At 32.8% G+C, this 12649-nt stretch overlaps 1 protein-coding gene and 1 pseudogene across 2 annotated transcripts in view; both read left to right on the top strand.

The window, feature by feature from the left end:
- The window catches only part of ATF2 (activating transcription factor 2), a 71315-nt gene that overhangs the window by 42797 nt on the left and 15869 nt on the right, over positions 1 to 12649 (top strand). For both annotated transcript variants that reach the window (XM_039855885.1, XM_039855884.1), the window contains 2 exons: positions 7917 to 8066; positions 11765 to 11971. In XM_039855885.1, coding sequence (XP_039711819.1) covers positions 7917 to 8066; positions 11765 to 11971 — 357 coding nt within the window. The remainder of the gene's footprint in view (positions 1 to 7916; positions 8067 to 11764; positions 11972 to 12649) is intronic.
- On the top strand, positions 1385 to 1503 carry LOC120597525 (uncharacterized; annotated as a pseudogene).

The following is a 12649-nucleotide window of genomic DNA, read 5'->3' as shown; positions in this document are numbered from 1 at the left end:
GTCAACATTTGGTTTTATCGTTCTCCTTGTAGACATTCTAAGTATATAGCAGTATCTCGTTTTAATTTACATTTCTAATTTAACCAGATTTTTTTTGTAATATCTTTTTTCCCATTTTTAAATTGGGTTACTTGCCTTTTATTATTGTTATGTGAGTTCTTTCTGTATATACTAGATACAAATTTTTTGTTTTATATATATTACAAATATTTTCTCTTAGTCTATAGCTTACCTTTGTTTTTCTTAATAGTATATTTGTACTATCACTAATTGCAACTGTTATCTTTAATATATTTCTCCTACTTAATTGGGTTTGATTTGCTTTTTTTAGCTTCTTAAAAGTAGAAGCTTAGATTATCGATTTAAATCTTTCTGCCTTTCTAATATAGGCATTTTAAACTATATATTTCTGTGCACACATTTTGATATGCTATATTTTTTATTATTCATTTTCTGATTTCTCTCTTGATTTCTTTGGGTTGTGGGTTATTTAAAAGTGTGTTGTATAATTTCCAAATATTTTATCTTTTATTGATTTCTATTTTAATTACACTGGTTTGGTAGCATACCACCTTTGATGTATTTGATTGTCCTGTGTTTCCATTTTCTCATATAGCTATTTGTGAAAACAGTAGATGTTGCCACCCTATTTAAGTAACATGGGCTTGTAACAATATTAATTGCCTGGAATGTTAAGGGAATTATTATTGGGGAGTTTTTGCTGTACAGAAATTATTTTATTTCACAATTCACTATTGGCTTTATATTTTTATAAAATATTAGTCTGTTTTCCCTTAGTAAGTTACATAGAATGAATCTTATTTAGTATCTGTCTGATTCAAGAATTTTCAGTGTTTGCATGTCATTATCATCAACATCATACATATATTAGTAGAAGTACAAAATGAATCTACCAGCCTTAGGGCAAACCAGAAATAGTTTGGTTTTTGTAGTTTAATTCATGTTTATATATTTTGCCTCAGTCTCAGTTAACAATTATTTCTATCATTATTTATTTAACAAACATTTTTTGGGTAAGAAGAAATTCGGTACATGTGATCTTACATTTTGAGGGTTTTTTTTTTTTGCAAATGTCTCCAGTGATCATCAAAAGAATGAAAAAAGTCTTACCTTTCAGAAAGCCATTATTGAGTTTTTCTAACATATCTTGACAAGATTATATTATTTCAGCAAAGTGTTTGTTTTTTGTTTTCTATTTTTTGATGCCCTTGATATGGTGACTTTTGTGCACAAAAACCATTATTCAGAGACTACTTTTTAAAACTAATATTAGATTTATTAAAGTTACAAACTCAAAACTTATAGTTCTTCCCTAAATTCCCAAGGCCAATTTATAAATCTACTTAAATAATTATCACTTTTAGTCTACGGCCATGCCACCCTGAACAAGCCCGATCCCGTCTGTTGTCGGAAGCTAAGCAGGGTTGGGCCTCGTTAGTACTTGGATGGGAGACCACCTAGGAAGACCAGGTGCTGTAGGCATAAAAAAATAAAAAATAAGAGATCTTAAGCTGACAAGGTCCTTGGAATCTGTGAGGTTGCCTCGCCTAAAAATAAATAAATAAATAAATGAATAAATGAATAAATAAATAAATAAAAGATATACTTGAATTAAAATGTCAGTGTCATTGAGTTACTTTTTTAAACTTCAAGGGGCTAAAAAAAACTTACCAAATGAAGGAATAATTGTATCATCCCAACTGACAAAAGTTGAGAGTTGGGTTCATATCCCAGTATACAAAGGTTTCTTAGTGACCAGATAAGTGAGCACAGATCTTTACTCTTTTTCATCAGTGATAGAACTCCAAATCCATCTTTCCAAATGAGTGGTTTCCAGCCAAATCTAAATTCACTTTACACGTTAAATAATTTTTCTGTTTACCAGTGTGCAGCCCCCCAATAAAATATAATTTCTTTTTTCACTGCTTCAGTTGGATTTTTCTTTTTTGTTGTTTTCAACTCTCCAAAAATATTTACAACATTCTTTCTGTTTAGTTCTGCATCTCCTTTAAGGATTTATTTGACCTTTGTGGTCACAATCTGAATAGTGTAGCAGCGATGATTCTGCTGAAATGACCTAGGGTTAAAAAATAATGTAAGAGAAATAGCAGCATTAGAACACATAAAATGAGTAGTAGTACATTACAGCTTAGGATACAAAACTTATTTGTTTCCTAAGATAGCCACAGATGCTTTTGTAGTCCCCTGATCTTCAGATGCCCAGTATTACAGGAAGATATACATACATTGTCTTTGGTCTGCTCTAAATATTAAAAAATAAGATCCTCGTTTCTGCTAAAGAAATTTCTTCAGAGTAGTAGCAGCTTTTTAATTTTAAGAACTTTTTTAAGTCTTTGGGAAAATAAGAGTATTGTGAAAAATTAGATGGAGGTCCATAGTCACAGGTTATATAAGTACTTTTAATATTACACAAAAATTCTATTTTCTGTACAATTGTACTGGATCTCACCAAATAAAACCGGTTTAGCTGTTTTGTTTGTCATTAAGCACATAAACCATAGATATTTGCTGTCTATGTTAGTTTTCTAAGAAAACCATTATCTGATGTAACATTTGTAATCAAAAAGTAAATCTAAATGTTAATTATCTGGGAGTTTTGTTTAAGAAGATTTAGTAAAGTATTTAAGTAGCATTCTCCAGAATCATTCCTTTAAGACTTGTGTGACAAACTGAGAAATATCTTTGCACACAGTGGGTAGCCGGTAGGTTTTCTGCAGGGGGTTTCTACTGAGAGCTGACAGAGGGCATCTTGGCAAATGTTCAGAAACCTACATTAACTTAGTTGGGCCCTGCATGGAACCTCATGTTCAGCAGAATTCTTCTGACCTGCCTCTGCATGCCAAGCTAATCAGCAAACACCTAATGAGCCCACTCCAAAGAAACAGACTCTCAACCTACTTCATTTTCATATGTTCTCTGGGGGTGGGGAGACAAAACTTCATGAGGACTGATGATGCTGCAAAGACCACAATAATGATAATTAGCTTGCTGAATTTAGAAGATTATGCTGTTAATTAGTTGCAAAATAAAGATAAGTAATAGAGCAGCAGATGGTAGGATAACACCCAGGAGAAGGAGGGTTATTACTCTGATGAGCTGTTGTGGCATATATGAAATATGGATCTGGCTTTTTCATAAATTGTTTCTAGAGAACATTATGTTTTTTTTCTTTGAACTATGATGGAGTACTTTGTTCCTACTAAGTTCTGACAGATATGATAAAATTTGTTTTCAAGGTTGCAACATATAACAAAATTTGAATAGCAAATTATTTTTAGCAGATTAGCTCTTAAAATGAATGTCAGATTGATCGGCATAACAAACTGTTCACCCTTTAATTAATTCAGCCTCTCTAAGAAAAAAAATTTTCAATATAAAAAAGTTGAATTTTACATCGCTAAAAATTAATTCTAAACATTAAGACACTAGTCTGCTTAGAAATAAATATATTTTAGTTTTCTTTCCAGCAGTGTATATACTTTTAGTTCAAAATTAAAATTATACCTACATTTTATTGTACATGCTTGAGAATATAGACGTTTTAATTCTTAATTTCGTTGAGTACTCATATCTTTTTTTTCTTATATTAAATTTCTCTATTGAGAAATAGATCTTAGTAGTAGACTGACCAGTGTCTGGTATTCTTATTATTTACTTATAATACTTAATATTAGACAAAAGCTCTAATTTGGCAAAACTTTTTTTTAAAATATGTTCAATGAACTAGGAGTCAATAAACAGAATTTTTTGTCCTAGCTTTGCATCTGACTCACTCTATGATTTTGGAAGTAACTTCGCTCTTTGGGCCTCAGTTTCTTTATATGTAAAATGGTGATTGGACTAATTGATTTCCAGTATCTTTATAATATAAATACCCATACTTCTCTGTTTTCATTAATTTTTGAACCAAAGTATTTGTCCTCCTTTAAAATATCTCTAGCATATATATACAGGTAGATATTGTAGCCATCCTTATATTAATTATAAAGTTTAAATGAATCATTTAGTGACAACTTTTTCACTTAACCTATTCTAATTTTTTTAGCATACATGTGTATTTATTGCCAGGTTTTTGTTTTTGTTTTTTTTTAATCTGCATTTCAGAGCAGTGTTAATTAACCCTTGAAAATCTTTTTCTTAAATTTTGTACCCTGTGGCACACTTTCCAAGTCAGACCCATTGTAATCAATGTAACAGCATGGAGCAAACATTAGAGCTTCCTCACTGGATGAGTACTGTATACCCTAGGGCAGTCAAGAGAAGATAATGAATGAATACTGATGCTGCTTTTAAGTGCTCCTATAAAGTAGTAACTTGCCCTATTAAAGATTATTCAAGAGAGTGATGTTTATGTACTTCAGACTCCCCTATGTGCAGTTACTGTATTTCATTAATTCTAAGAGTTAAGCTCTTCACTATAAAACTTTAAATGCTCTTCAGTTCTATGATGTTTTCTACCTAAGGACTTAAAAATGTTTTACCAACACATAATTTACCAAACTTTTCATCTCAACCGCTACTTATATTTATGCACATTTTATATCCAGAAATGAAAGGCCTAACCTAACACTAGAAACTAGATACTGTTCATTGTATTTTGATGTCTAACATTCTGTTTTTAAATGATATAATTATGCAGAGTGACCACCTCCCCAGATTCTCTTTTCTTCTGTTTATATGAACCTACACTTTCAAACTCCTGTCTTCCTACTTTTAATTGTTCTTCGACCATTTAGCCTAAGTATTCCTACCTGATTATAGCCAACTACTGCATTGGTCACTTATATAATTTCATTTTTAATTCATCCTCTTCCACACTATCCTATCAGTTCTGAGTGTCCCAATTTCCTGTATCTTAGCCACTAATATGATTATTTCCACTTGTTCGAAAAAAGAAGAAAAATAAGGAGGGAACTAGGAATCTTATTTAATCTGGATTCTGAAAGATGCAGTGTATGTTGTGGCCTCGAGGATATATTTTACATAATAAAATGTCTGAGACTAATCCAGTGCTTAAGATAACCCCTTGGTACTTTTTTTCTAAATATATTTCTAAAATACACAACTCTCTTATGCTAAGAAAATAGAGGCCTTAGTAGCAATTTTTGAAGACATAAGGAAGCTGACATTTGAGAAATCTTTTTATGAGTCAGGTGGTTTTGCATGTTCTATTGAATCTTTACCTTAACCCTACAAGAAAGTTGTTATTATTACCAGTTTTATAGATAAGGAAACTGTGACTCAAAGATTAAATGATTTGTTCAGAATCACAGACAGTTTGAGGCAGAGTTAAATTCTGAACATAAAGTGTCTTCTCAGCTGTATACAGTATGTACACAAATATGTATACAGTATATAATATGTATACTAAACAATGAAGATACTAGGACTTTACATATTATGGTGTTGTTTGCAATTCATAAAGGAGCACTCTGTCAGAAAAGAAGAAAACAACATACCAAATCTTGGGGTGGTGTGCCTTTAGCAGTTGCAGTATCAGACTCGGCATTCCTGATCCTTTGTGGTTGGCTTTTGAATCATTAAGCCATCTAGCCTCAGATAATATCTTTTGATCATTCCTTGTGTTTTTGAACAAATCCAGGATTTGAACTAGTTTAATAGTTGTTTGACCTTGGGCAAATGTCTTCTGGTTTCCTAACCTGTACAATAGGGATATTGTCCTATTAGAAACTCACTGATAGCACAACACCACTAATGGATCTTAAATACATTATGCTAAAGGAAAGAAGCTGTATTGAAAAGGCTCTACACTGTATGATTCCATTTATATGATATTCTGGAAAAGGAAAAACTTTGGGGCTCAGAAAACAGATTAGTGGTTTCCAGGGGCTGGGTGTGTGAGGAGATGGGGACAGGAAAGGAGCATGAGGGAAATTTGGGGGATGATAGAACTGTACTTTATCCTGACTAACGGTTCCATGATTGTGCTTGTTAAAACTCATAGAATTATACACTAAAAAGTTCATTTGACTGTATGTAACTTATACATCAGTAAAACTTTTTTTTAAACTACTGACTTTGTTTTTAAAATCATATCCAGAATCTACAGTAATTAACAGTAAGAAGAAAATATCCACTAACAATTGTCCAATTGTAAATATTGCCTCAGTGGGCATCTCGGTGATCTCTTCATATATGTTCAGTTTTCAAGGGATCTAGATTACTTATAGAAGGGAAGAAGATATACATAGGTTAACATAAAGAAACTACAAAGTTTTGAGCAGTTGTAAAATTTTCTAAATTGTTCTTAGTGTGAATGAAAGCAATTATACTAGAATCATTTGGAAGCCTTTTACAAAACCTCTTCTCTCTTACACTTTCTGCTATATCTAGGGAAGGGAGAGATAAAATGTTGCCAAGAATATGTTTTTAACATGGAACATCATGACAGTTATTTACTTCTATTTACTTTGGGATATACTGTACAAACTGCAACACAATTTTCATACCAATATTTGTAGCCTCCCTCCCCACAAATCTGTGTCTGAGTGTGGATCTTAGGAAAATGAATGGACTTATTTCTGCATCAGATTTTGTGAGAACACTTTATTTTGGACTACACTTCGGTTATTAAGAGCAGTATCAGCAATAATAGTTCAGTTCTCTCAGGTCCCTGTGGTCTCTTTCATTGCTAAGATCCTGTGGTATGATTATCTTGTGCTAATTATTTCATATTTACAGATCATAACAATAAAACTACTCCAAAAATCACATGTGCTATTTTCACCAAAGAAACCTATTTGTTTATTAGAAAATATTCACCATGTAGCAAACCAATTTGTTATTCACCATGTAGCAAATCAATGTACCAGTTGCTAAAAGGGATGCAAAGAAATATAAGGTAATCTCTGCTCTTAAAAAGCTTAGGGAGATAATATGTTCACATAGGACATGTTTTTGCTGGTAGAATAATAAACTTTATTCAAATTGTGTCCTTAAAAAGAGATAGCTATAAACGTCTAGGGCCTCATTCTAGTACTAGATCTGTCATGCTCTGACAGTGGGTCAGGTACAATCCAGTTAACTGGCAAAATGAAACAAAGTGGAAGGCATAGACTTGGTACTAGATCTGCTTACTGAAGACAGAGAAGCCATAAGAGAGGCAAACCCGCTATAGATTCTCAGAGGAGGTTGACTTTGACTGTGCAGTGGCCTAAAAATTACAAGCAGAAATCAGATGGGCCCAAACCTGAAAAAGAAGAGATTTAGGTCTAAGATTCTAAGAGCCAGAGAATATTGAGATATAGCAGCAATCCCCAACCTTTTTGGCACCAGGGACTTGTACTATGAGAATCTAATGCCTAATCTGATGTGGAGCTGAGACAGTGATGCTAGCACTGGGTAGAGGCTGCAAATACAGATGAAGCTTTGCTCACTAGCCTGCTGTTCACCTCCTGCTGGGTGGCCTGGTTCCTAACAGGCCACTGACAGATACCAGTCCATGGCTCAGTTTGGGGACCCCTAGGATATAGGATACAGGAATAAGATGGGAAAAAAAATAGATGAAAGTGTAATTAACTTTTGTTGCTTATTTGAGTTGAACAAACTGCTTATTTTCGGTCAATAGTGTTTTGTGACTTTTCTTGATTAGGAACAGCAAAGTGTAGAATTGTCTAGTAATACTAGACAGAAAGATTCAGGGAAGATTTCCAAAGTCCTTTTGTTTATCTTATTGATATTTATAATGATCTCAAGAACTCAGTGAATTATAATAAATAAAAACTTAATTTTAAAGCTGAATGAATTTATGCATTCCTTAACAAATATCTTTTTTGGTTAGCCAAAGAGTATGTTAGGAGTTGGATTAGGGTGGAAAGCAGAAAACTTTTTTTTAATTGGTGTTTCCATTTTAGAGATTAAAAGCTGCTTTGACTCAGCAACATCCTCCTGTTACCAATGGTGATACTGTCAAAGGTCATGGTAGCGGATTGGTTAGGACTCAGTCAGAGGAATCTCGACCACAGTCATTACAACAGCCAGCTACATCCACTACAGAAACTCCGGTATGTGTGTTGTTTTAATCATTCAGCATTCTTATCCTTAAAAAAACAAATACAGTGTAACTTAAATGACTATTTACTCTGAAAAAATTATTTCTAGTCATATTATGAAAGTGTATCAGATGTCTTAGGAAAAGGTAGTTCAATCTAAAAGTATCGATGTTAAATAAAGTCAGTACAGTCTGATGGTCCATCAAGCAGTTATCACTGAATAAGACACCCTGTATGGTAATTTAGTCTGACGTGTCACAATATCCATCACTACTTTGTAAAGGGAAACATTTTTTCTGTTGATCGTATTCAAGTAATGTACATATGTATCATATTACTAAGATGATCAAAATGATCCTTTAATTAAAAGATACGAAACGTCACCAAAGGAAAAAATATGCTTTATGGCAGCCGTTTGTATTAGAGGCCTTTTCACTTATCTCTGGTTTGTGACTGCTTATTAGATGATTGATATTTCTATATGTTTGCAGTATGTTTCTGTTAAATGTTTCAGAACTCTAGACCTTTTATCTTCTATATTTAAAGAATGTTAGCATTGGCATTAAAAAGCAAAACCTTCTTTTTAAAGAAACACAGGTAACCAGCAAGTTTTAGAATGCCTCCTAAGCATAGGTCTTTAGGTAATTATATTTTATATTTACAAAACTTAAAGTAGAATATAGTTCTTATTCACTAAACAACCTTAAGTGTCCAAGAGAGAGGGAAAGTGAGTGAATGTGTTTTAATGTCATAATTCAGGGGTTAGCAAACTGCCTCATGGGCCAAATAAAGCCCAGGACTGTTTTGTATGGTCTGCAAGCTAAGTATGATTTTTACAATTTTAGAAGTTTATTTAAAAGAAAAGAAATAAATACAATTATTTCCTTATACTAACTATAGCTTCCCTGGATCTAATTTTTTATTTATATCTTTTTTTTTTAATTGTATTGAATGAAGTGGAATGAATGAATCAATGAAAGGAGGGAGAGGAGGAGATAACATGTTTCTAATTAGCCTCACATCCTTGTTAGATGTAAAAATATACACATGTAACTCTGTAACAAAACACTTTCTGCTTATAATACTCATGATTAGATTTTGCTATAATAACCAAAGTTAAGAAAAAAGAAAACAAAGTCAATCCCAGTGTTAACATTGGCATTAAAAAGCAAAACTTTCTTTTAGGGGTGACTCCATAGTGTAGTCGTTAGCATATCTGCTTTACACGCAGAAGGTCCTGGATTCGCACCCCAAGTGGAGCCATGGACCATACCCTGGGTGCGCCAGGCCCCGGGTGCACTCTGCAAGTGTGTGAGAGGAGACGCCCTGCCTTTAGAGATCCAGTTCTTATCCAGTTCTTAAGGGGAAACGGCAACATCCATAGATCAGGGGGCAGGGGGTGGAAATTATTAAGGGGGGGAAAAAAACCTTTCTTTTAAAGAAACATAGATAACTTTTTTTAAAAAAAAAAACTTTTTAGAAAAACAACTATTTTCTCATATTCAGCCAAATGAGTAAATGGGAAAAAAAAAACCGCTATTATCAATGTTAAGATGAAGAAAAGAATATTTCAAGGTTGCCATTCTTGAAGCCAGCCATAGAAATAATTTTCTAAAAGATTAAATTGCAATGATGTACATAAAATAGACAGTCTAACACTTTATCCTTATTACAATCAAAATAGAGTATAAATGGGAATACTCATAATTTTCAGTGTTACTTATTTAGAAAAGGTATTAAATCATAACTTTATATTTTTTTGGAGTTCGTAGAATGAAAACCAGTTTGGTGATTTTCCTGTGGAACTTATCTTGAGCTTATATGTAAGATTTTTGCTCATTATATAGATTAGGAGAACATAGAAGTTTTATTTGTTCACATCATTTTAAAATGTAATTTTATAGATAAAACATTGTTTCCAGGCTTCTTCTTTGGATCATGTGCCTGTGGCCACAAAGTGCTGTTTCCTTTGCACATTTCTTGTCTCTCATATTCAAATGTTCTATGGAACGATTTTAGGATTTGTGAGAGGCTTGGAGATATTGTTCTGTAGTCCTAGATGCTAGATAATATCACTAGCAAGGAAGACTTCTGTCTCTGGCTGATATGTGATAACCAGGCTGATCGGTTGAGGGGTCGGGGATGAATTAAAATTAAAATATGGACTCATGGGATTCTACCCACCAGGAAAATGAGGATTAATAATTAGATGAACGTGACCCCTAGAAAAGGATGACCCTAAATTTCAAAAACTCAAGCAAAGCTGAATAGTCATGCACCACATAATGACATTTCGGTCGACAACGGACTGCACATACAACGATGGTTTTGTAAGATTATAGTGTCTACTTACAAGCAAATCTGTGATGAAAAACAGTATCAAACTAAGATTTCTGAAAAGAGTGACACCTCCTGAAGAGCCTCAGACAGGTTGTTCCGGAAGTATTCTAGAAGAAGATATTGTTATCACAGGAGATGACAGCTCCATGTCTGTAATTGCCCCTGAAGACCTTCCAGAGGGATGAGATGTCAGTGATAGTGATAATCCTGACCCTGTGTAGGCCTATGCTAATGTATGTGTTTGTGCCTTAGTTTTTAACAAAGTTTTTAAAATAAAAATTTTAATTTTTAAATAGAAAAATGTTTATAGAATAAGGATATAAAGAAAAAATATTCTTGTACAGCTTTACAATGTGTTTTAAGTTTTAAGCTAAGTGTTATTACAAAAGAGTAGAAAAGTTTTAAAAGTTTAAAGTTTATAAAATAAAAAACTTACACTTATAAAGTTTACAGTAATAAACAGTAATGTCCTAGGCCTTCACATTCACTTACCAGTCACTCACTGACTCACCCAGAGCAACTTCCAGTCCTGCAAGCTCCACTCATGGTAAGTGCCCTATACAGGTGTACAATTTTTTATCTTTTATACTGTATTTTTAGTGTACCTTTTCTGTGCTTAGCTATGTTTATACACACACATACTTACCATTGTGTTACAGTTGCCTACAGTACTTAGTATAATAACAAGCTATATAGGCGTATAGCCTAGGAACAATAGGCTATACCATACAGCCTCGGTGTATAGTAGGCTCTACTGTCTAGGTTTGTGTAAGTATATACTATGATGTTGCCACAGTGATGAAATCAACTTAACGATGCATTTCTCAGAATGTATCCCCATCATTAAGTGGCACCTGACTGTATACCAACATATGTACCTATTTTACTTGTGAATTTTACAGAAATTAATTTTTAAAGAAAATTTACAGATTTAATGCTATTTTTTATTTCAAAAATAACTTAGAAAACATGGTTTCCCATAGTAAATTTAAATGTTACTAAATTTTTTACTTTAGTACCTTATCATTTAGTACCATTTAGTTTTCAGAGGCTTGAACAATATATTGAACAATACCATAATGTATTTTTGTTTAAGGATACATTTGGAAAAATATAAGATCTATACATGATCATTTTTGTAGTATTTCAATTTCTTCATATTATTTCTATATTAATGAAAATATTATAGAAACTTTTAAAAATATTTAGTAGTGACAGTGAGAATCTAGTTTTAGCAATGCCCCAAAATACTGATATATATAATGAGACTTCAGAAATAAAGTTAGCTCTCCCCTTCTGTTCCTCTTTACTGCCTCTTAATTCACTCACTAGATACAAATAGAAAACACTTCCATTTATGTTTATTATAGGCTTCTCCAGCTCACACGACTCCACAGACCCAAAATACAAGTGGGCGTCGAAGAAGAGCAGCTAATGAAGATCCTGATGAAAAAAGGAGGAAGTTTCTAGAGAGAAATAGAGCAGCAGCCTCAAGATGCCGACAAAAAAGGAAAGTCTGGGTTCAGTCTTTAGAGAAGAAAGCAGAAGACTTGAGTTCATTAAATGGGCAACTGCAGGTATGTTACATACATGTAAATTTTATTTATTTTTAATAATTGTGAAAATATCTCTTCTTTGTTTTTTGCTAGTTAGCCATCTAGACATTTTAGGACACAGTATTGGATGGGTTTGGAACCTGTAGTAAAGCATAGTTTTATAAACCTATTTGAATTCTGAGATGAAGTAATATAAAACTTTCAGTACTGATACAATGAAGAATTTTAAATTTAAGTGTCTAATTGTGTAGTAGAAAAATACTTAAACTATCTGGCTTAAACTTTATCAAGTTGTTATATAAAGTCAAACAAGCACTCTTAAAATTAAAAATAACACTGGTACATCATTGGTTTATATCGTAGCTATAAAATTACTTCAGTATCAGTCTTGTTTTTAAGTTCTTTTGTTCTTTGAATTACAAATTTTGTTTATTTAAAGTGAATAGTGCCAGATTGATAGCTTTGGAAATTGAAGGACTCTAATTATTCACAGAGCAGGTACAATATGACCAGTGGCAGTAGAAATCATTTCATACTGCCTACCAATGTGCCTCAGAAAAATTTCTTAGGAACCTCATGGGGTATAAAGATGCTAAGGCTCCTTCCCATTCTTTGGTAAGATTACCAATGACAGTATGGGGGCAGCACCAAGTCTATGTCCTTCCTTCTATTTTTCCTTCTTTTTTTTTTTTTTAAAAG

This window comes from Pteropus medius, unplaced genomic scaffold (genome assembly GCF_902729225.1).
Source record: "Pteropus medius unplaced genomic scaffold, Ma_sr-lr_union100, whole genome shotgun sequence".
In the NCBI taxonomy this organism is placed as follows: Eukaryota; Metazoa; Chordata; class Mammalia; order Chiroptera; family Pteropodidae; genus Pteropus; species Pteropus medius.
Note: the sequence above shows the minus strand (reverse complement) of the source record. Positions and strands in the feature narration are given on the sequence as shown.